Genomic DNA, 21,656 nt, shown 5'->3' on the forward strand with positions numbered 1-21,656 from the left:
GCGCTCTCGGGGCCGCCTATAGGCTGCAATTACTGGCGCTCAGACACAGGCTCGGCCCCTCCGCCTGTCTCATTGGTCGCTGAACAAAGGCGTGCGGCTCCGATTGGCCCAGCGCCCCGCTATTTCCGCTCGGGAGTGGAGGGGGTGGGGGCGTTGCCCGAGCGACGGGCGGAGTTCAATGACGTACAGTGGGACCGCCCCCTCCGCTCGTCCGGGTGAGGGACCGATTGGATCCGGGGGCTCTCCCAGGAAGGAGGGACGGACGCGAAGGACGGAGGGGGCGTGAACTTGCAGAGGCGGGACTCACGTTGACGGAGGCCAATGGGCGGGTAGATCGCCCCCGTGGGCGTCGCGGATTCGCCGGGCCAGTCCTACTCCCGCCCTCGATTGGGCCGGCAAAGGAGGAAGGCTACGATCCGTAAAGAAGGAAGGAGAAAGGAGGGTCGTTACTCGCCTGGGCTGGGATAGGTGGAGCGGCTCCTGCAATTCCCTGCTGCAGAGAAGGAGTTGGGAGGGGCGGGAGAGCGTGAGGTGCTTACTGCGCAAGCGTCTTTCTGTCCACCGCCCCCCCCCCTTTTTTTCGCCCCTCCTATCCTCCACCCCCCGGACTCCTTAAATCTTCTTCCAGGGAGCCGTCCCTACCTCCTCCCCCTCCCTTCTTCCTTCCTTTCCCTTCTCTAGCCGCGTAGATGTTGGGACCTAACTTGTCCGGAAGCCTAGTATCTCAGAGCTGAAGAAACAGTAATTCAAGTCTACTCCCATTAAGCAGAGGTTAAAACTGACGTCCAGAGAGGTTGAATGACATGCCCAAGGTCACAGAGATCGGGAGGATTAAACTATATACTAACATTTAACTACTTTCTCATATACAATGGCTTTTTTTGTTGTTGCAACTGTAACACCATTAAATAGATATCAAATACAAATTGCGAGTCTTTCCACCAGACTTTGAGTTCTTCCTGAACAAGAAGGGGACCTGGTAATGAATGAAGAACGTTGCATAAGGAAAGCAGTCGGTGAGCCCGCTTTGTTTGACCCAACCAACACCGCTTGTCGCCCCAGAGACCTTCCTCATTAGACTGTATTTGGGGAAGGCAAAAACCTCAGAAACTCCAACGCCCCGGGCTATTGAGAAATTTGGGGCAAAGGGAACTGGAAGAGTCCATTCTAGCACCTAGAGGAACTAAGCCCCCCATCAGGCTTTTCCAATATCAGAAGCCTAGTATGCTTGGATTGAGCCTTAGGTGTGTCACAGGTCCGGGAACATCCCCTGGGGGAGATGGGGACGGGGCAGAAGAGCCCATCTTCCAGGTTCAATGGATTCGTCCACTTGGGTTTCCAGGGATGGGGCTTGGGAAAATCTATTTTGGATTCTAGGAGGACAAACATCTCTGGTGTGGGGGGAGGCGGTCTGCCCCTGAAGACTATAGAATGGCCCCATAAACAACAATAACAACAAATTATTAGGACCAATAGGAGTTGGAAAAACTCCTTTTTTATGGAAGATATGGCACCCCACTCCAGTCCTCTTGCCTGGAAAATCCCATGGATGGAGGAGCCTGGTGGGCTGCAGTCCATGAGGTCGCTAAGAGTCGGACACGACTGAGCGACTTCACTTTGACTTTTCACTTTCATGCATTGGAGAAGGAAATGGCAACCCACTCCAGTATTCTTGCCTGGAGAATCCCAGGGACAGAGGAGCCTGGTGGGCTGCCGTCTAAGGTGTTGCACAGAGTCGGACACGACTGAAGCGATTTAGCAGCAGCAGCAGCATGGAAGATAACCTCAAGCAATCCAAGGACTGGAGGAGTCCATGACAAGGGAAGAAGCACTTTTCTCCCTGAGGATAACACCATTAAATATAGATAAATACCAGATAGATAGATAGTAGTGGGTTGGATTTAGTCTGCTTTTCAGGGGATGCAAAGAGAGCCATCCAGAGCCGGATGAACAGAATTATGTCCCTAAGGAAGAGGGAAAAGCCACCCTCTTCCTAGACTTCATGGGGATGGATGTGGCACCCCAGAGCTCATGGGCTCACCAGTGCCAAGTTAGAGCAGCGCCTTCCAAAAGAAATGCAGTGGGAGCCACAAATACAGTCACAAATATGCTCCTCCCGTGTTGAAAAAATAAAAAGAAAAGGTGAGATGAATCTTAATAATATATTTCATTTAACCCCATGCACCCAAATATTGGGCTTCCCTGGTGGCTCAGTGGGTTCAATCCCTGGGTTGAGAAGATCCCCTGGAGGAGGGCATGGCAACCCACTCCAGTATTCTTGCCTGGAGAATCTCATGGACAGAGCAGCCTGGCAGGCTACAGTCCATGGGATCACAAAGAGTCGGACACGACTGTGACTAACCACAGCACAGGTGGCCCAGTGGTAAAGAATCCGCCTGCCAATACAAGGGATGCGGGTTCGATTCCTGGGTCAGGGTGATCCCCTGGAGAAGGAAGTGGCAACCCACTCCACTGCCCTTGCCTGGGAAATCCCATGGATAGAGGAGCCTGGTGGGTTATAGTCCCTTGGTCACAAAAGATTTGGACATGACTTAGCGACTCAACAACAAACAACAACCCAAATATTATGATTTCAACATAGCTGACATATCATCCTAAGTGTCTGAAATCTGGTGTTGATAAACATAGCACATCTCAGTGGAAACTCACCATGTCACAATCGCTTAGCAGCCACGGGGCATTATCAGAGGCAGAAAATTAGAGACCGGATTTGAGCGAGACCATTCTGGGGTGCAAGGGCTCAGCAGGTGACCCTTTGCTAAGTTTTAAGACCATCATGAACAAGCTCATGTGTGGGGGTCTAGATGAGGTTTAGACAAGTCCTTGTTGGTTTCAGGATGGAGCACAAAGAGAACACGAGGAGTCCCTCGAAGAGCTCACAAGTTGAACTGCAATAGTTTCTGAGATTCTGACCTGAGCAAATCAACTCAATTTTCACCAGAAAAACAGGACTCATCCCCCGTCTTCCCATTTTGGCAGATGGGCCCACCATCAATCACCCAGGCACTCTCACCAGAAAGGACCCCGCCATGTCCTTCACACCAAACCAAAGCCAGAACACACCCCCAAACCAGCCACCCCCTCCCACGGCCACTGCCTCCCCCTGTGCAGACCACCATCACCATCGTCTTTTGCTGGAACCTTGCTGTGACATCCCACGCTGTTTTCCCTGCTTCCATCCTGGCCACTCAGGGTGCTTTTTGCAACATCAGTCAGCTGTGTCCTTCCCCAGCTTAAATGCATCAGCCACACTGGCCTCCTCTAGGCAACTCAGACCCTCCAGACTTATTCCTTTGGCCATCTGATGCGAAGAGTCAACTCATTGGTAAGCACCCTGACGCTAGGAAAGATTGAGGGCAGGAGGAGAAGGGGGCGACAGAGGACAAGATGGTTGGATGGCATCACCGATTCAATGGACCTGTCTCACTCCAGGAGACAGTGAAGGACGGAGGAGCCTGGCATGCTGCTGTCCATTGCAAAGGGTTGGACGTGACTCAGTGACTAACAACAACAACATGAAGACTCATTCCTGCCCCCTGCCAACCCTGGCTTTCCCCGCGGCTGGCTTGTCCTTCAGGTCACAACAGAATGGCGCCTCTTCGGAGAGAAATCCGGATTTAGGGATTTAAAGTGATCTTTCCCTGTTATACTTGCACACATTATCCAGTATTTTTTTTTAATGTGTTTTAGCAATTCCATTCCTGGGCATATATACAGAAAAGACGAAAACTCTCCTTTGCAAAGACAGGTGCACTCCAGTGCTCATAGCCTACTATTTACAATAACCAAGACACGGAAGCAACCTAATAAATGTCCATCAACAGAAGACTGGATAAAGAATATATGATCTATATATACAATGGGATATTGCTCAGCTATAAAAAAAGAAGAAAATAATGTCATTTGCAGCGACACAGATGGGCAAAGAGATTACCACACTAAGTGAAGTAAGTCAGACAGAGAAAGACAAGTACCGTATGGTATCACTCATGTGGAGTCTTATAAAATGATACAGGGGGACTTCCCTGATGGTTCAGTGGTTGAGAATCCACCTGCCAATGTAGGGGACAGGGTTTGATCCCTGATCCAGGAAGATCCCACGTGACATGGAGCAAATAAGCCCACGCGCCGCAACTAGAGAGCCCACATTCTAGAACCTGTGAGTCAAAAAATACTGAAGGCCGAGAGCCCTAGAGACTGTGGCCCACGACAAGAGAAACCACCGCAATGAGAAGAAGCCCGCACACTGCAGCTGGGGAGTAGCCCCCACTCTCTGCAACTAGAGAAAAGCCTGTGCAGCCAAAAATTAATTAATTTTAAAAAATGCTACAGGGAATTCCCTGGCATTCCAGTGGTTAGGACTTGGTGCTTTCACTGCTGGGGCTGGGGTTCAATCCTTGGCTGGGGAACTAAGATCCCGGAAGCCACACAGCACAGCTGAAAAAAAAAAAAACAATAAAAATATATGTCAACTTTATTCAATAAAGAAACCATTAAAAAAAAAAAAAGTTGTAGACATCAATACACGTCAACCCTGTTATGGGTTGAATTACATCCTGCAAAAGATGTTCAAGTTCTAACCTGCAATAGGTGTGAATGTGCCCCTATTCAGAAGTAGGGTCTCTAGCAATGATGAAGTTAGGATGCAGTCATCTGGGTGGAAATGGCAACCCACTCCAGTGTTCTTGCCTGGGGAATCCCAGGGACGGGGGAGCCTGGTGGGCTGCAGTCTATGGGGTTGCACAGAGTTGGACACGACTGCAGCGACTTAGCAGCAGCAGCAGCAGCAGCATCTGGATGGGCCCTGATCCAGTGTGTGTTCTTAAAAGAGGGGAAACTTGGAAACTGGTCCAGAGAGAAGACAGTGTGAAGAGTCCTAACCCCTGGACCACCAGGGAAGTCCTTAGTTTAGGGGGGTTTTAAATCAGCAGAATTCACACAATAAGAGGCTCAAATCCCAGGTGCACAAATCGATGAGCTTTGACAAATGTCCACTTTGTCACGCGGTTTTGATTCGCTTCGTATCACATTCAGACTTTTTCGGTTTGTTGCTACTGCTTGTTTGTCTGTTCCCTTCCAGCCTCCCATTGAATGTGAGATCCTCCAGCGACCCTCCTTCCAATCCTCATCCTCCCCCAAACCCTGGGAAAGGGAGAAGTCCCGCAGGATGAATCAAGTCTGACTGCAGGTGGCAGGGGTGGGGGTGGGTGGGGAGAGTGCTGAAATAAGAGAGTGTCAGGGAAAGGGAATTTGGACCCCTCCCAAGAAACAGTGAGGCAGTCCACGTTCAGAATGAATCAATTTCACTATGGTTCTGAAGTGGGGGAAAGATTAGGGCAGAACTAGAAACCTGGACAAGGAAGAGTTCACTGAACCCCTCTGGGGGAAGGTGATAAGTCACGTTTCCCACCCCTGTGCCCCGCCCTACCCCCCCACCCCCGCCTTACTGGAGCCCAGTGGTTGGGTCCTTTATGAGGCAGACTTGTGGGGACCGGGGACCTTGAGGGGCAGTGGTCAGAATAGGTGGATAGTCTCGGAGGAAGGAGCCCCTGGGAGCCGGGCCCCCCACACGCCATGGCGAGCGTGGTGGTGAAGACAATCTGGCAGTCCAAAGAGATCCACGAGGCCGGGGACCCCCCTGCGGGGGTCGAGAGCCGCTCCCAGCTGGTCCCCGAGACTCCTGGGGGGGTGACCAGCCCAGTCAAGGGGATCGCAAAGAAAAAGAAGGCTGTGTCGTTCCACGGGTGGGTTTGTCGCACCCTGGCGGGGTCCTAGCCCCCAGCGCTGCGTCCGACAGAGCACGAGTCCCACCGTGGGTGCTGGAGGAAGGGGTGGGGAAGGAGAGGACAGCGCAGAGGAGAGGCAGGCAGGGGGCCAGTGGCCAAGGGGGACTCGAGAGTGTAGGAGGAAGAAGGTAGTGGGGATGGAGTCAGAGGGACTAGGGGATGTGCAGACAGGGAGGCGGGAGGGGCCGTGCCCTGCTGGGGCCACACCCTGACCCTCCTGCCCGTTTCTCCGCCCCAGGGTTGAGCCTCGCATGTCCCATGAGCCGATGCACTGGTGCCTGAACCTCAAACGGTCCTCGGCCTGCACCAATGTGTCCCTGCTCAACCTGGCGGCCATGGAGCCCACCGACTCCTCGGGGACAGACTCAACCACGGAAGACAGCAGCTCACTGGCACTGCCCGTGCCCCCTGCCTCCCCAACCCCACCCTGGGCACCAGATGACCCAGATATCACGGAAATACTGGTGAGGGGCCCCTGGCTGGGCTGGGGAAGACCAGGGCCCTCACCCTGGTGGTAGACAACTGAGGATGGAGGGGTGGTCTTCATGATTGGAAATGAGAAGGTTCTGGTCACCCTACAGGGCCCTGACAGGCAGCCACGAATCTGCTCCATAGAGGCTAAATGATGCATGTTGCTTGGGGTTGGTCTTCCATTCATTCAGTCACTTCCAAATGCCCTGAGTGAGACTGGGTTCACAGCTGGGAATCGGGCCAGGTCCCTGCTCCCAGGAAGCTACCAGTCTGGTGGGAGTGACAGATACAGATGGAATGATAAATTCCATGATGGAGGTAACACCAGAGATCCCAGAAAAGGGCCACTCAAACCAGACTAGGTATATCAGGTAAAGCTTCCTGGAGGAGGCGGCATTGACACTGGGCTTTGAAGGATGAGTATGAGTTCTCAGAGGGGACCACTTCAGAAGGTGTGACAAAACTGCCAGGTGAGCAAAATCTAGGAAAATTTAGAGGATTTCTGACTAGAGCATAGAATGTTCATGCTTAATTGTGTCCAACTTTTTGCAACGCTATGAACAATAGTCCACCAGGCTCCTCAGTCGACAGGATTCTCCAAGCAAGAATACTGCAGGGGATCTTCCCGATCCAGGAACCGAACCAAAGTCTCCTGTGTCTCCTGCATTGCAGGCAGATTCTTTAACCAATGCTATACCTTGGTCCTTTAACTCCCCTATCACCTTCCACCCCTTGCCAGGTTTCTCCTGGGCCAGGCTCTGAACTAGGCTTGACACAGACATTGAGAATCACACTAACAATAACCCTGGTTATAATGATACTAAGATTCATTAGCAGATACTGAACACTTTCTATGTTCCGGAGCCTCAGTTTCTTCATCTGTAAAATGGAGACGCATGTGTATGTTCTTTCAAGAAATATTTCTTCAGTTCAGTTCAGTTCAGTCACTCAGTCGTGTCCGACTCTTTGCGACCCCATGAGTTGCAGCACACCAGGCCTCCCTGTCCATCACCATCTCCAGGAGTTCATGCAAACTCATGTCCATCAAGTCGGTGATGCCATCTAGCCATCTCATCCTCTGTCGTCCCCTTCTCCTCCTGCCCCCAATCCCTCCCAGCATCAGAGTCTTTTCCAATGAGTCAACTCTTTGCATGAGGTGGCCAAAGTACTGGAGTTTCAGCTTCAGCATCACTCCTTCCAAAGAACACCCAGGGCTGATCTCCTTCAGAATGGACTGGTTGGATCTCCTTGCAGTCCAAGGGACTCTCAAGAGTCTTCTCCAACACCACAGTTCAAAAGCATCAACTCTTCGGTGCTCAGCCTTCTTCACAGTCCAACTCTCACATCCATACATGACCACAGGAAAAACCATAGCCTTGACTAGACGGACCTTTGTTGGCAAAGTAATGTCTCTGCTTTTGAATATGCTATCTAGGTTGGTCATAACTTTTCTTCTAAGGAGTAAGCGTCTTTTAATTTCATGGCTGCAGTCACCATTTGCAGTGATGGTTAAACACCTACAAATGTGTCAGGCGCTGGTCTAGGAGCGGGAAATACAGTCGCACCTAAGAGTTCTGTAGAGAACTTCTGCCTCCTCATGAGGTTGTCATGACAATGAAATGCAATTCATTCATGTAAAATGTGTAGCCCAAGAGTCAGCCGTATGCACAGAATACAGGTTAGTTGTTGCTATCCCCTCTTCACAGATGAAGATACTCAGGCTCTAGAAGGTTAAACAGCACCCCCAAAGTCACACAGCTTCTAAGTAGTGGGGCCAGGTTTAGGGGTCAGGGGTGGGGGGAGGCACCCTGCATTTATGGGGGCAGTAGAGGTCACCGTGAGAGCCCTGAAGAGCAAGGCCTTGGCCCAGCTGGCCGTGGTCAAGAAAGGCTTTCTCTCTGGAAGAGGCAACTCCCAGGTTGGATCTTAAGATAAAGAAGGTGGAATACAGGGAAGGGTGTTCCACCTAGCTGGAACAGCATAGACAAAAGGACAGGGGTTGAAAAGAGTCCCAGGGGGAGCAGGTCCTTGTGGTTCAATCATGGTGTGTGGGAGAGGTGAGGCTGGCAGGGGGTAGAGCACAGGACACAGAGGCTGAGAAGTGTGGACATTCTCCTGAGAGCAATAGGGAGCCATTGAGTGTTCCTGGGCAGGGGGAGAGGAGCCACGCTGGAGTCTGGGCTCTGTACCCATTTACTGAGCACCTACTATGTGCCAGGCACTGTGCCACATCCCTGTGGTGGGGAAGGGGGTCTCATTTTCCTCTCTGAGAAGTTCTGCAAAGCAAATGGAATAATGACCCATTTGAAGAAGAAGAAAAAAAAAAAATAAGTGAGGCAGAGAGAAGTGGCGTGACCCTCTGCGAGGTTAGAGAGCTTGTAAGAAGCAGGGCCAGGACCAGAGGTTTAGTGGGTCTGATGCTTTCTTTCCTTAGGAGATGCCTCTGGGCCCAGGTGGGACATGTTTGGAGGGGAGAGACTGGAGGCAGGAGGGCCAGAGAGGAGGCCAGGCGAAGATCCCGGGTAAGAGGACCAGGTGGAGAGAAGGGAGCAGGCAGAGAGAGTCCAGCTGGGATGGATGGCCTGGGAGGCATCTTCTCCCCGTCGCTGCCAGCATCGCTCAGGCATCTCTTGCAGAGGTCCACCTCCCACTGGAGCTATTTCTGAGTCACATCCCCCAGAGGACTGTGATGCCTGAGAAAGAGCCCTGGGCGGCCAAGATCAAGGTCTGCTGCAGCTTTGAGCTCACTGTGGGGCTGCGGGGGAGCCCCGGCCTCTATGAGGCTTCTCTGTAAAATGGAAAAAACTAGTGACAGGCAGCACCTTGGGCTAGGGGCAAGAAGAGCGAAGAGGCGGGCAGTAACAGGGACTGGCTCACAGCGTCAGAGCTACATCAGGAGAGAAAGCTGGAGATGGACCGAGAGGAGCAGGCAGAAACCCAGAGATCAAGGAGGACCAAGATCCGGGGTAGGGGGGAGGGCACGGACCCCAGAGAGAGGAGGACTTGGACCTAGGGAGGGGCACAGAGACCAGCTGAGAGGGAGACAGAAAACCAGAGACAGAGGAGGGGGCCAGAAACCTAGAGAAGGAAGGAACGGACACCATAGACAGAAGTGGGACAGAGAAGTGGACAGAAGAGGAAGACACCCCTGAGTGATGGAGAACCCCGGTGAGAGAATGACAATTCCCAGACTGGAAGGAGGGTCGGAAGAAGATGGTGAAGCAGACAGCTTTGGTTCGTGTTTTCCTTTTTGTTGTTTTTTTCAGCCATACCGGTGCAGCTTGTGGGATTTTAGTTCCCTAGCCAGGGATCGAACTTGGGCCAACAGCAGTGAGAGACAGAGTCCTCACCGCTGGACTGCCAGGGAAGTTCCTGGTTCGTGGCTTAAGCTCTGAGATCTTTATGAGGCCAGAGGATGCAACTGAGGAGGTGGTATTGCTTTTAGGAAATGTCGGCGCCTCCGTGCAGAAATGGCCAGATTAGGTCTTTGCAGCCTTGCTTCCCACTTGTCCTGCTGCCTGCAGCCTTCCCTGAGGCAGCTGTGCGATCTCAGTGTTAAACCCCTTCCTGGTATGTCCTGCCCTATTGTTACTTTTAATGATGCTGACTAATCATGGCACTTGCCTTATGGATCCTAACATCTTGTTGGCCCTTCCTCACCACCATCTGCCAAGGTATTATCATTCCCATTGGACAGGAAAGAAAACTGAGGCAGGCTGGGAATGGGGAATTGGACTGCCCAGCTGCATGGCGTGTGGGTGGCCAAGGAGGAGAGGTTTATCTCCAGATCTGGCTGCCGCCCACCTCCACCATGGGGCTTCCCCAGTGGCCTAGTGGTAAAGAAGCCGCCTACAACACGGGAGACGCGGGTTCAATCCCTGGGTTGGGAAGATCCCCTGGAGGAGGGCACGGCAACCCACTCCAGTATTCTTGCCTGGAGAATCCCATGGACAGAGGAGCCTGGTGGGCTAGAATGCACGGGGTGGCAAAGAGTCAGATGCCACTGCAGGGACTGAGCAGGTACACACGGATGTACCTCCTTCACGCCATTCACTTTTCAGCCAAGGCTAACAGGCTCAGCCTTCACTGTTTCCCAAATGTGCTCTCAGAGAAACTAAAACTCACCTCCAGTGACCCCAGCTTTTCTCCAGTGCCCTTTCTCTTTCCCCAAGTGTTGACCAGCGGCCTTTGTGGGTCAGCCTGTACTCTTCCCAACAGCAGCCCCGTGAAGGTAGCGATTAGTCTTTCCCTGTTTTACAAGGAGAGAAACAGAGGCTTAGAGAGGTGAAGTCCCCTCTCTGAGGCCTTACAGCTAATAAGTGGGAGAAATGAGTTGATCCCAGAACCTGCTCTCCTAGTTTTCCAGAACTTCTACCTACAAGAAGTCCAAGACTTTTCGGGTCTTCAGTTTTAAAATATCATTCTGTATATCTGTTAGCGATTGCAGTGAAACAAACAATTCATGACCTTAAAACAACAAATCTGGAGTGGTTTAGTTGGGTGCTCCTGGCTTAGGGTTGCAGTCAAGATTTTGGCCAAGTGGGACTTCCTTGGCATGTCAGTTTTTAAGACCTCATGCTTTCACTGCAGGGGGTGTGGGTTTCATCCCTAGTCAGACAACTAAGATCTCACATGCTGCTTGGCCAAAAAATATTAAAAAAAGAAAAAAAGATTTTGGCAGGGGCCATAGTCATCTGATGAGAAGGAAATGGCAGCCCACTCCAGTATTCTTGCCTGAAGAATCCCAGGGACAGAGGAGCCTGGTGGGCTACAGTCCATGGGGTCACAAAGAGTCGGACACAACTGAGTGAATATCACGTAGTCATCTGATGCCTTCCCAGGTGGCACTAGTGGTAAAGAATCCACTTGCCAACGCAGGAGATACAAGAGACCTAGGCTTGATCCCTGGGTTGGGAAGATCCCCTGGAGGAGGAAATGGCAGCCCACTCCAGTATTCTTGCCTGGAGAAAATCCCATGGACAGAGGAGCCTCGTGGGTTACAGTCCATGGGGCCACAAAGAGTTGGATCCAACTGAGCAACTAACCACACATCTGAAGGTTTGACTAGGGATGGAGGGGGTGCTTTCAAGACGGCACACTCGTATAGCTCTTGGTTGGTGGCCTCAGTTTCTTGCCACATGGGCCTCTCCAGAAGGAGCTGCTTATGGCCTGGCAGTTATCATCCTCCAGAGCCAGGCAAGAGTAAGAAGGAAGCCACAGTTCCTTTCGTGAACTAGTTTTTTAAGTCACATACCATCACTCTGACTTATGCTATTTACTGGGTATGAGTCACTAGGTCCAGCCAACACTCAAGTGAGGGAATAAAGCACTACATTTGGAAACAGCCTCAAAAAATTTATGGGTATATTTAAAACCACCATGGCTTTGTTGTGGGTTTTATTGTTTTTAATTATTTTTTTTTTGTAGGTGCTTTTTACCAGGATGAGGAAGTTCCCTTGTACTTTTAGTTGAGTGTTTTTATCATGAAAGGATATTGGATTTTGTCAAAAGCTATTTCTGTATTCAGTGACATGATTGTATTCCACCCTCCCCTTCTCTTTTACTAATATGGTATGTTACATGGGTTAATCTTCATGTTGAACCAATTTTGCATTCCTGGGGTAAATCATATATGGTGTAGTGTATAATCCTTTTCTTTCTTTTTTTTTCTTAAGGGCTTCCCAGGTGACTCAGTGGGTAAAGAATCTGCCTGCAATGCAGGAAACTCGGATTCAATCCCTGGGTTGGGAAGATCCCCTGGAGGAGGGCATGGCAACCCATTCCAGTATTCCTACCTGAAGAATCGAATGGACAGAGGAGCCTGGTGGGCTCCAGCCCATGGGGTCACAAAGAGTCAGACATGACTGAGCGCACATGCACACAGTCCTTTTTATATGCTGCTGGACTTGGTTTGCTAGTATCTTGTTGAAATGTTTGTGGCTATTTCCAGAAAGGATACTGGTCTGTAGTTTTACTATCTGGTGATGTCTTTGGTTTTGGTATCAGGGTAACACTGGTTTCATAGAATGTTAGTTCCCTCCTCTTGTGTTTTTTGGTGAAGAGTTTGAGATGAGTTGGCAGCAACTTTTGGGAAAAAAAAAGATTGGTAGAATTCACCAGTGAAGACATCTGGGCTTTCTTTGTTGGAAGTTTTAAAATCACTAACTCAAACTCTTTACTTGTTGTAGGGCTATTCAGATGTCCTATCTCTTCTCCAGTTAGTGTTTTGCAAGGAATTTTTCCGTTTCATCTAGGTTATCAAATTTGACACCATCCAATTGTTCACAGAGTTCTCTTGTAATCCTTTCTTTTTCCCTAAGACTGGTAGTAATGTCCCCTTTTTCCTTCCTGATTTTAGTGATTTGAGTAATCTTCCTCTTTTTCATAGTCATTCTAGTCAAGAATTTGGTAATTTTGTCGATCTTTAAAAAAAAAACAACTTCCGGCTTGCTGATTTTTCTCTACTGTTCTATTTCATTTTCTCCACTGTAAACTTTTTTCATTTTCCTCTCATTCCAAAGTATAATTTCTCTTGTGATTCTTCTTCCACCCATTATTTATGAGTGTGTTGTTTAATTTTCGTATATCAATACTTGTGATTTCCTCAAATTTCTTTCTGCGTTTGATTCCTAATTTCATTCTACTGAGGTCTTTAAGTTCAGAAAGCACACTTTGTTTTCATATACTTTAGTATCTGTCCTTGACCATATGAAGAATGTTTCATTCCACTTGGGAAGAATGTGTATTCTGCTGTTGCGTGTTATGTTCTATAGATGTCTGTTAGGTTTGGTTGGTTTATAGTGTTGTTCAAGTCTTCTATCTCTTTGCTGATCTACTTTCTAGTTTTCAATTCATTCTTTCTTTTTGAGGGGGGAGGGAAGGGTGCTGTGCCATGCGGCATGTGGGATCTTAGTTCCCTGACCCAAGGACTGAACCTGGGCCCTCGGCAGTAAAAGCACGGAGTCCTAACCCCTGGACTGCCAGGGAATTCCCAATTCTGTTAGTTTTTGATACACGTACTTTGAAGCTCTATTAGGTGCATATATATTTATGATTGTTGTAATCTTCCCAGTGACTTGAGTCAGTTTTGGTCACTTTTTTTCATTGTTTTCACTGAGGGGTGGAATTTGGGGGTTTCCAACTCTTCTATTTTGCTGATATCACCTTAATACAGTATTTATCACGGTATTTATCCAGAGCAGTTGTGCAAGAAATGTGAAGTTGTTCCCATTTTACAATGAAGGAAGCTTGTTCTCTTTTCTCTTTGTGTATTACTTAAGCAGCTGTGAAAGAAATCCCAAATATCTGGTTGAAGCAGGATAGTTTATTGCTGACATAAACATCTCAAGTATAGCAGGTCAGAGGCCCCAGGGTTCTGGAGGCTGTTATTAAGTCACAAGTTTGGCTGCTGTAACAAAAAAGACACAAAGTAGCAGTGTTGGGTTTTTTAAATATTTATTGGGCTGCACTGGGTCTTCCTTGTGACATGTGGGGTCTTTAGTTACCTTACTCCGGATATTTTTAGTTGTGGCATGTGTTTATGCAAACTCTTAATTGCAGCATGGAGGATCTTACTTCCCTGACCATGGATCGAACCCAAGCACAGAGTCTTAGCCACTGGAGCACCAGGGAAGTCCCCAAAGTAGCACAGTTTAAACAAGGTGGAAAATGTTCTCCTTCTCACATGTAAAGTATTCGAAAGTGGTTGAAATTGAGTATGGCAGCTTCACAGGGTTGAGAATTCAATATTCTTTTATCTTGTGTCCTCCATCTCATAGTCCAAGATGGCTGCTCTGGCTTTAGCCATCAACATCATGGGGAGAGAGAAAGGGAGGTATGTTCCCTACTTTCTTTTATTAAAGGCATGAATTGGAAATTGCCTATATTATTCCCACTCATATTCCATTGGCCAGAACTTAGTCACATGGGCTTGCCCAGCTGCAAGGGCACCTGGGAAATGTAGTCTTTGGCTGGGCAGTCATGTTGCCAGGCTAACTCTTCTATAAATGTGGAAGAGAGGAGAGTGGAGATCCTGTCACATGCGGCCTTCCTGAGCCAGTTTTTTTGACAGGGGTCACAAAGCATTTTATGATATAAGGTAGCTATGATCAGCAGCCGCACGGCATCATGGTTTAAAACAATGGTTCTGAGTATAAATTCTGACAAGGGCACCTCACGTACCATGTACCTGGAAATACAAAGGAAATCCCCTCTCTGGGCCTCATTTGCCTCCCTTGCAAAATGCGCCAAAATAACCTCAAGAGGTGCGGTTATGGGGAATAAAAGGGAAAACGTGGGTAAGTGCGTGACTAGGTGCATAGTGAGTGCTTATATTTGGAAAGTGGGTTATCTTTAGAATTCTCCACTGCCTGGAGAGAAAGACAGGGCATGTGTTTTAACAGTTTATCTTATTTATGTCTCTGGACCCAAAGGCTTTTATCTCAGGTTAAGAACATCCTCCTCCTCCCACATGTCTGAGCAACCCCCCACCCCCCACTCCCTCCTGGATCCTACTTATTTTTCTTCCCATCCACTAAGCAGAAAAAGAGTCTGCCCCCTGGCTTAATGGAGCAAGAACACCGAGAATCAAAGACGCGCAGCCCTGGCCCCCAATTCCACCAGCCATTCCAGGGCAGAATCAAGGTGTAAAGCCAGTTTTAAGACTTTCTCTTGGGGTTGGGGTTTGCTCCCCTACACCCACCGACCCCTGGCTGTCTCCGGTTCTTCCCCAGAGTGGGGTCAACAGTGGATTGGTGCGTGCCAAAGATTCCATCACCAGCTTGAAAGAGAAGACCACCCGGGTTAACCAGCACGTGCAGACGCTGCAGGTGTGAGGGCCACCCTGTCCCCCGCCAATACCTCCTCTTCTTTCGGGGCCACGTTCCCCTTCTTTGAGCTATCCTCCAGCTCAATGCACCCATAGCCCAGTTGGGGGAGACTGAGGCTCAGAAGGGAAAGGGATGTTCCCACCTCTCCTCCCCACGGGGTGTCCCCTGGAGGCCCTGGCTAACCCCTCCTCCCTTCCATGCTCCAGAGTGAGTGTTCTGTGCTGAGTGAGAATTTAGAGAAAAGGCGGCAAGAGGCGGAAGAACTAGAAGGGTACTGTAGTCAACTCAAGGTGAGCCGCTGAGGGGCAGGAGCGGGGCGGAAAGAAGGGAGCAGAAGTAGGAAGAGGGTGAGAGGAAATGGGGAGGAGTGGAGTGGTCGACAGGAGAGAGACGGGGGCAAGCGGACAGGGAGCATGGGAGAGGTCCGAGGACAAACTGGCCCTTTAGCCAAGTGAACCTTGGGCGGAGGCAGTCCTTGCAGAAGAAGTGGGCGTGTCTCGGCTGAGGTGGGTGGAGCCTGCATGGAAAATAACGGGGATAAGGGTTGGGAGACGAAACCGGAATGGGAAGGCAGGGCCCCTGCCCTGGTGTCCTGCAGGAGAACTGCCGGAAGGTGACCCGGTCGGTGGAAGACGCTGAAATAAAAACCAACGTCCTGAAGCAGAACTCTGCCCTGCTGGAGGTAAGGCGGAGGGGTCTAAGGGTTTGAGGAAGTTACTCAAGTACGTGAGGTACTTGAGGTGGACTTCGGGTAGGACTTGCCGTCCTGCCAATCACCTCTACCACCACCACCACCACCACCCTGCCCCTTCGTGTTCACGGTCATACGTCTCCACGCACAGTCATATTCAGGTCCCAGGGAGAGGAATTCATGTCAGACCTGGAGTGGGTGGGATTGCCTGTCCTGCCCACACGCCCACTGATTTCCCAACAGAATGTTAGAAAAGCTTCAGTTGTTCTTCCTGAACAGGAGGGACTGGAGTTTGAGGCCTATCGAGGATTAGAGTTGGGGTGGAGGGCTAGATGGAGACAGAGAGGCAGGCATTTAGAGGTTAAGGTAAGTTGGGACTCCAGCTGGGCGTCGAATGGAACCTCCCTCCCTAATCGCGTCCCCACATACATTTACTTTCTAGTGTCAGGAATTCATTGGGCGGATCTGGGGGGTGGAGGTGGCGGTGGTGGGAGGCAAGGGGCCGGATGCTCGAGCTAACCCTGCCTGCCTTCGCCGCCCAGGAGAAGCTGCGCTACCTCCAGCAGCAACTGCAGGATGAGACTCCAAGGAGGCAGGAGGCCGAGCTGCAGGAGTTGGAGCAGAAGCTGGAGGCTGGCCTCTCCAGGCACGGCCTGGGCCCCGCCACCCAGCCCCCAGGCTGCTCCGGTCCGCCCGGGAGCCCCGACGAACCCCCGCGACCGCGAGGCCTGGCCCCAGGCGGCTGGGGAATGGGGCCCCGGGCAGGGGAGGGCCCCATCGTGAGCGAGCAGGAGTTGCAGAAGGTCTCTGCCGGCCTGGAGGAGCTGAGGTGAGTGGGATCTCGAGATGGGCCCGGGGGGTGGAGCCTCGAAGAGCCTAGGAAGGAGTATTCTGGGGCCATGACCCGAAAGGGCAGGACTTCGAAGAAGTGAGTAGAGTATAGGACTGGTGGCAGGGAGGCCCGTGAAAATGAGGTGGGTGAAGTTTGGGGAGGTGGCAGGTGGCTCCAAACTCAGGGGAACAGGGTTGGGGCGAGTGGTATCTTGAGGAGGCAGTGTCTGGAGCGGTTGATGCAGGGCTGTGAGGCAGGCCGAGAGAAGGCCAGGATATCTGACAAGGGGATTCTTTCCGGGCCGGGTTCTGGAGGACGTGAGAGGATTCCAAGACATGGACAGGACGGGAGAATTCGGGGACTGCGTGGGTCCGGAGCCCCTGGCCGGGCGGACGGGGCGTGTCCAAACTTAGCGTTGCCGGGTTCCTTACCTCTGCCCCTACAGGAGGGAGGTGTCTTCGCTGACCGCCCGGTGGCATCAGGAGGAGGGAGCCGTGCAGGAGGCCCTACGGCTGCTCGGGGGTCTGGGTGGCAGGCTCGACGGCTTTCTGGGCCAGTGGGAGCGGGCGCAGCGCGAGCAGGCGCAGACCGCGCGGGGCCTGCAGGAGCTGCGGGGCCGGGCGGACGAGCTGTGCACCATGTAAGGGCCCACCCGAGAGCACTGTGGGAACCTGCGAGGGCGGATCCTTGAGTGAGGGGGTGGGCCAATCAGCTGGAGTCAATCGGTGGAGACTGTAGTACTGACAGGTGGGGGCCCCAATTAGAGAGGAGGGGAAGGGTGCTTTCTACCTAAGGACTGAGGGACGGAGCCACTACAAAAGAGGGGCTTCTCGGACAGCTCAGCTGGAACAGAATCCGCCTGCAATGTGGGAGACCTGGGTTCGATCCCTGGGTTGGGAAGATCCCCTGGAGAAGGAAATGGCAACCCCCTCCAGTATTCTGGCCTGGAGAATTCCATGGACTGTATAGCCCCTGGGGTCGCAAAAAGTCAGACACGACTGAGCGACTTTCACTTTCAGTGTACCTTAAAAAGGCAAGGGGAGGCAAATGGAACAGGACAAACCAGTTAGAGAACAAGGAGAGGCATTCCGGAAATAAAAGGAAAAAAAAAAAAAGATGAACCCGTCAGAGCAGAGGCTGCACGTATGGCGAGGTATTGCAAACTGTACGGAGGCAGAGGTACTGGGCTAATCTTGGGTGGAGCCTTGCTGGGCCCTCACCCTGCTATACAAAAGTAGAGCGGTTCCTGTGAAACCTTTGGTAAGCCAAAATAACATAAACCGAAGAAGCAACTACCTTAGAATACATCTTGCCACCAGATGCACAAAATAAAGTGAGGTAAAGCACAGATGCCCACAGAACACAGTTCAAAGCTATGGTGGCGTGATGCCTAGATACTGAGTGCAGTTCTCAGAGGAGGAGCTTGGTGGCTCCACTCTCACTGCTTGTAGTGTGTCCTGCTTCTGTAAAAACAGGCTGAGCGCGGAAGACTCGATGCTTTCCAACTGTGGTGCTGGAGAAGACTCTTCAGAGTCCCTTGGACAGCAAGGAGATCAAACCAATGAATCCTAAAGGAAATCAACCCTGAATAGTCATTGGAAGGAAACTGATGCTGAAGCTGAAGCTCCAGTACTTTGGCCACATGATGCGAAGAGCTGACACATTGGAAACGCCCCTGATGCTGGGAAGGATTGAGGGCAGGAGGAGAAGGGAACGACAGAGGATGAGGTGGTTGGTTGGATGGCATCACCAAATCAATGGACATGAGTTTGAGCAAACTCCAGGAGATAGTGAAAGACAGGGAAACCTGGCCTGCTGCAATCAATGGGTTGCAAAGAGTTGGACGCGACAGCGAATGAACAAGAGCTTGCTACAAAACAAATGCTTTGTGCTTTTTTCATAAAAGCAAAAATCCTTTTCTGATTTCTTTTGGTTAGTGAAAACAGGTACTAATGTAGGTCTTTCCTAGAAATGGACTGGGATAAAGTGACCTTTCAGAAATCGGAGAATGCCTGTATTCTCTTTGAGAGGCAACCTCACTGCATTGCTTATTCTCACATCTCAGGGTGGAGCGGTCTGCAGTGTCTGTGGCTTCACTGAGGAGCGAACTGGAGGGGCTGGGCCCAGTGAAACCAATTCTGGAGGAGCTTGGACGGCAATTTCAGAGCTCTCGGAGGGTGTCTGACCTCTCTATGAACCTGGATCGGGGAGCCCAAGGCTCCTGTACCCGCTGTGCCAGGTAAGGGGGCAGCGCCTGGCTCCAGGTGCTGCTGCTGCTAAGTCACTTCAGTCGTGTCCGACTCTGTGCTATCCCATAGACGGCAGCCCATCAGGCTCCCCCGTCCCTGGGATTCTCCAGGCAAGAACACTGGAGTGGGTTGCCATTTCCTTCTCCAGTGCATGAAAGTGAAAAGTGAAAGGGAAGTCACTCAGTTGTATCCGACTCTTAGCGATCCCATGGACTGCAGCCTACCAGGCTCCTCCATCCATGGGATTTTCCAGGCAAGAGTACTGCAGTGGGGTGCCATTGCCTTCTCCGGCTCCAGGTGCATTCTGTGTCATATTGAGAACACAGCATCAAAGGAAATGAGACTTTAGCATGAATGGAGAGGGAGATGTGCTGTGGGACACAGGGCAGCCCCACGTATTATAGGACGGGCCAGTCTTGCTGCATTTGGGGAGTCACATTTCTTCCCTTCCCCACACGGTGAAGTCAGTGTCTTGTGGAACACGAGAAAGTCTTGCTTTGTTTCGAGCATCCTGGATTTCCAAGTGCATCATGGGAAGGTTGGGCAGTGGTACTGGTGGGAGGCAGAGTTGCCCAGTGCACTGTAGGGAAGTGTGAGAACTTGGGGTATTGGAGAGGCACAGAATACCATGTTTAACCTGTATTAGGAACAGTGGGGGCACTTCCAATACAATGTGGGATCAATTTTAACTAGCGCATTGTGAGAAGTGTGAGTTTTTGATGCCCTGAGGGCCATCTGGTGTCGGGAGTGGAAACCCCCAGGCACTGTGGGAGTTCCCCATGCTGTGGAAGCCAAAGTACACCAGATGCACTGTAGTCTGGCCCCTGTGCATGGTGGGAAGGTGGCCTGGGTGAAGGCAGGTTGGCCTGGGCCATCCGGGTCTGAGGCCTCTTTCATCTGGTGACTACCCCTCCCCCAGCCAGGGGCAGCAGTTGTCCACGGAGTCCTTGCAGCAGCTGCTGGAACGAGCGCTGACCCCGCTAGTGGACGAGGTGAAGCAGAGAGGCCTGGCTCCTGCCTGCCCCAGCTGCCAGAGGCTACACAAGAAGATTCTGGTACCAAGGACCATGGGCCACCGTGGTCCAGTTTGTGATCAGGGCAGGGGGAGGGGAGCCCCAGGCACAAGGATACTGCTGGTGTGTGGCAGGATGGGAAGGGTGAACTGGGGGCAGCAGGTGTTGGGGTTACGCTCGGCTCTGATATGTCAGAATGGGGGGAGCAGGGAGAGCAGTTTGGTGGTTAGTGAGTCATAGGTCAGTCATTATGGAAGCTTGGGTGATGGACTTGGGCCTAAAGCATCATGGAACCTGGATCTGGTGCTTTGTGGGACAGAGAAGACAGACACCAGTCTATAGCTTCGTGGAATATAAGCCTGATTTTCTATGAACCTTGAGAGGCAATGCATTATATGGGATCATTGCGGTCAGATGGGGGACCAATGAATACAGCTCACAGTAAGCTAACGCATTATGGGAAATGGGACCACAGCTCTTCCTGAGGCATTGCACACAGACACAGGCGCAATAGCAGGTGGAATCTGAGACCAGTGTACATTCTGAAACATAGCCATCTAGTATATTATGGGATATTGGCCTAATGTGTGATGGGATATGAGTTGTAGTGGGTAAGACGGACAAATGAGGCAGTAAAGGACCTGGGGCCTGGTGCATTGTGGGACACAGGGCACCAGAGCACTGAGGACTATTTATTGGGACAGAGAGCCCTGATAGATAGGAGATGTGGGGTCTTGTGAATTATGGGATGGTCACGGTCACCACGTGATGAGATGGGGCCCAGACGTCAAGTGCATGATGGCTCATGGGCAGTAAGGAACAATTTAACAGATGCTGATTTAGTGCTTACAGGGACAAAGAAGGCCAGTGCAATCAATAGAGGACAGATGGTGGGACAGATACAAGTCTAGTGCACAAGGGAATCAGGAAGGCCCAGTGCAATGTGGGAAGCTGGGGTCAGCCTCAGGCTCAAGGCATGATGGGATACTCCCGGGGGGATGCGGGCCCCAGAGGACCCTACCCCTTGCGCTTCACGATCCAGATCCCCCCTCCACCCCCAGCCCAGTCCAGCAAGCCCAGCGGCGCCTACGCTCCTCTCCCCAGGAGCTGGAGCGCCAGGCCTTGGCCAAACACGTCAGGGCAGAGGCCCTGAGCTCCACCCTTCGGCTGGCCCAAGACGAAGCCTTGCGGGCCAAGAACCTGCTGCTGACGGACAAGATGAAGCCGGAGTGAGGAAGGAGGCTGAGGGCATGGGAGGAGGGTGAGGTCTTGGGGAGAGGGCCTGAGACACCCCCACCTTCCACTTCAGCCCCAAGGCCTCTGGCCTCACCAGCACTAACTGCCCGCTGTCTCATTACAGGGAGAAGGTGGCCGCTCTGGACTATCTACACTTGAAAATGTGCTCCCTTCACGATCAGCTCAGCAACCTGCCACTTGAGGGGTCCACAGGGACAATGGGGGGAGGAAGCGGTGGGGGAACTCCCCCAAAACGTGGGGGCCCAACCCCTGAGCAATAAATGGCCCTTCATGCTGGCATGAATTCAGTCTCCTGTTTGGCACCAAAAGAGAGCTAGTAAAATTGCACATGCCACACACCAGCGTCTGTGCTCACTCTGACTTGATCCTCAGCCGATGGGATGTCGATGATGGTACACTCTTCCGAGTTCTGCTTGAAAGGGGAGTCAAGAATGAATTGATAGCCGGTGTGGAGAAGTGGGAACAAACAAAGTTCAAAAGTCTGAAATTTATCTGTGTTCAACCAGAT

At 51.4% G+C, this 21,656-nt stretch overlaps 1 protein-coding gene across 1 annotated transcript; it reads left to right on the forward strand.

Annotated features, from left to right (window-relative positions):
- The first annotated feature begins 5,595 nt into the window (after positions 1-5,595).
- TSKS (testis specific serine kinase substrate) lies at positions 5,596-21,430 on the forward strand. The gene is made up of 11 exons (XM_005905005.3): positions 5,596-5,765; positions 6,046-6,271; positions 15,011-15,106; positions 15,313-15,396; positions 15,705-15,788; positions 16,340-16,626; positions 17,075-17,269; positions 18,695-18,868; positions 19,798-19,933; positions 20,996-21,120; positions 21,252-21,430. Exons 1-11 carry the CDS (start codon positions 5,596-5,598, stop codon positions 21,406-21,408), a joined length of 1,734 nt encoding a protein of 577 aa, XP_005905067.1. The 3' UTR covers positions 21,409-21,430.
- Positions 21,431-21,656: the final 226 nt, after the last annotated feature.

This window comes from Bos mutus, chromosome 18 (assembly GCF_027580195.1).
Source record: "Bos mutus isolate GX-2022 chromosome 18, NWIPB_WYAK_1.1, whole genome shotgun sequence".
In the NCBI taxonomy this organism is placed as follows: domain Eukaryota; kingdom Metazoa; phylum Chordata; class Mammalia; order Artiodactyla; family Bovidae; genus Bos; species Bos mutus.

What these genes read in the sequence shown, in the direction of transcription:
- TSKS (XM_005905005.3), top strand. Translation starts at nt 5,596, where the DNA reads ATGGCGAGCGTGGTGGTGAAGACAATCTGGCAGTCCAAAGAGATCCAC. An exon ending in AAGGCTGTGTCGTTCCACGG is followed by an intron (nt 5,766 to 6,045) that starts GTGGGTTTGTCG and finishes TCTCCGCCCCAG; the next exon opens with GGTTGAGCCTCGCATGTCCC. An exon ending in CAGATATCACGGAAATACTG is followed by an intron (nt 6,272 to 15,010) that starts GTGAGGGGCCCC and finishes GTTCTTCCCCAG; the next exon opens with AGTGGGGTCAACAGTGGATT.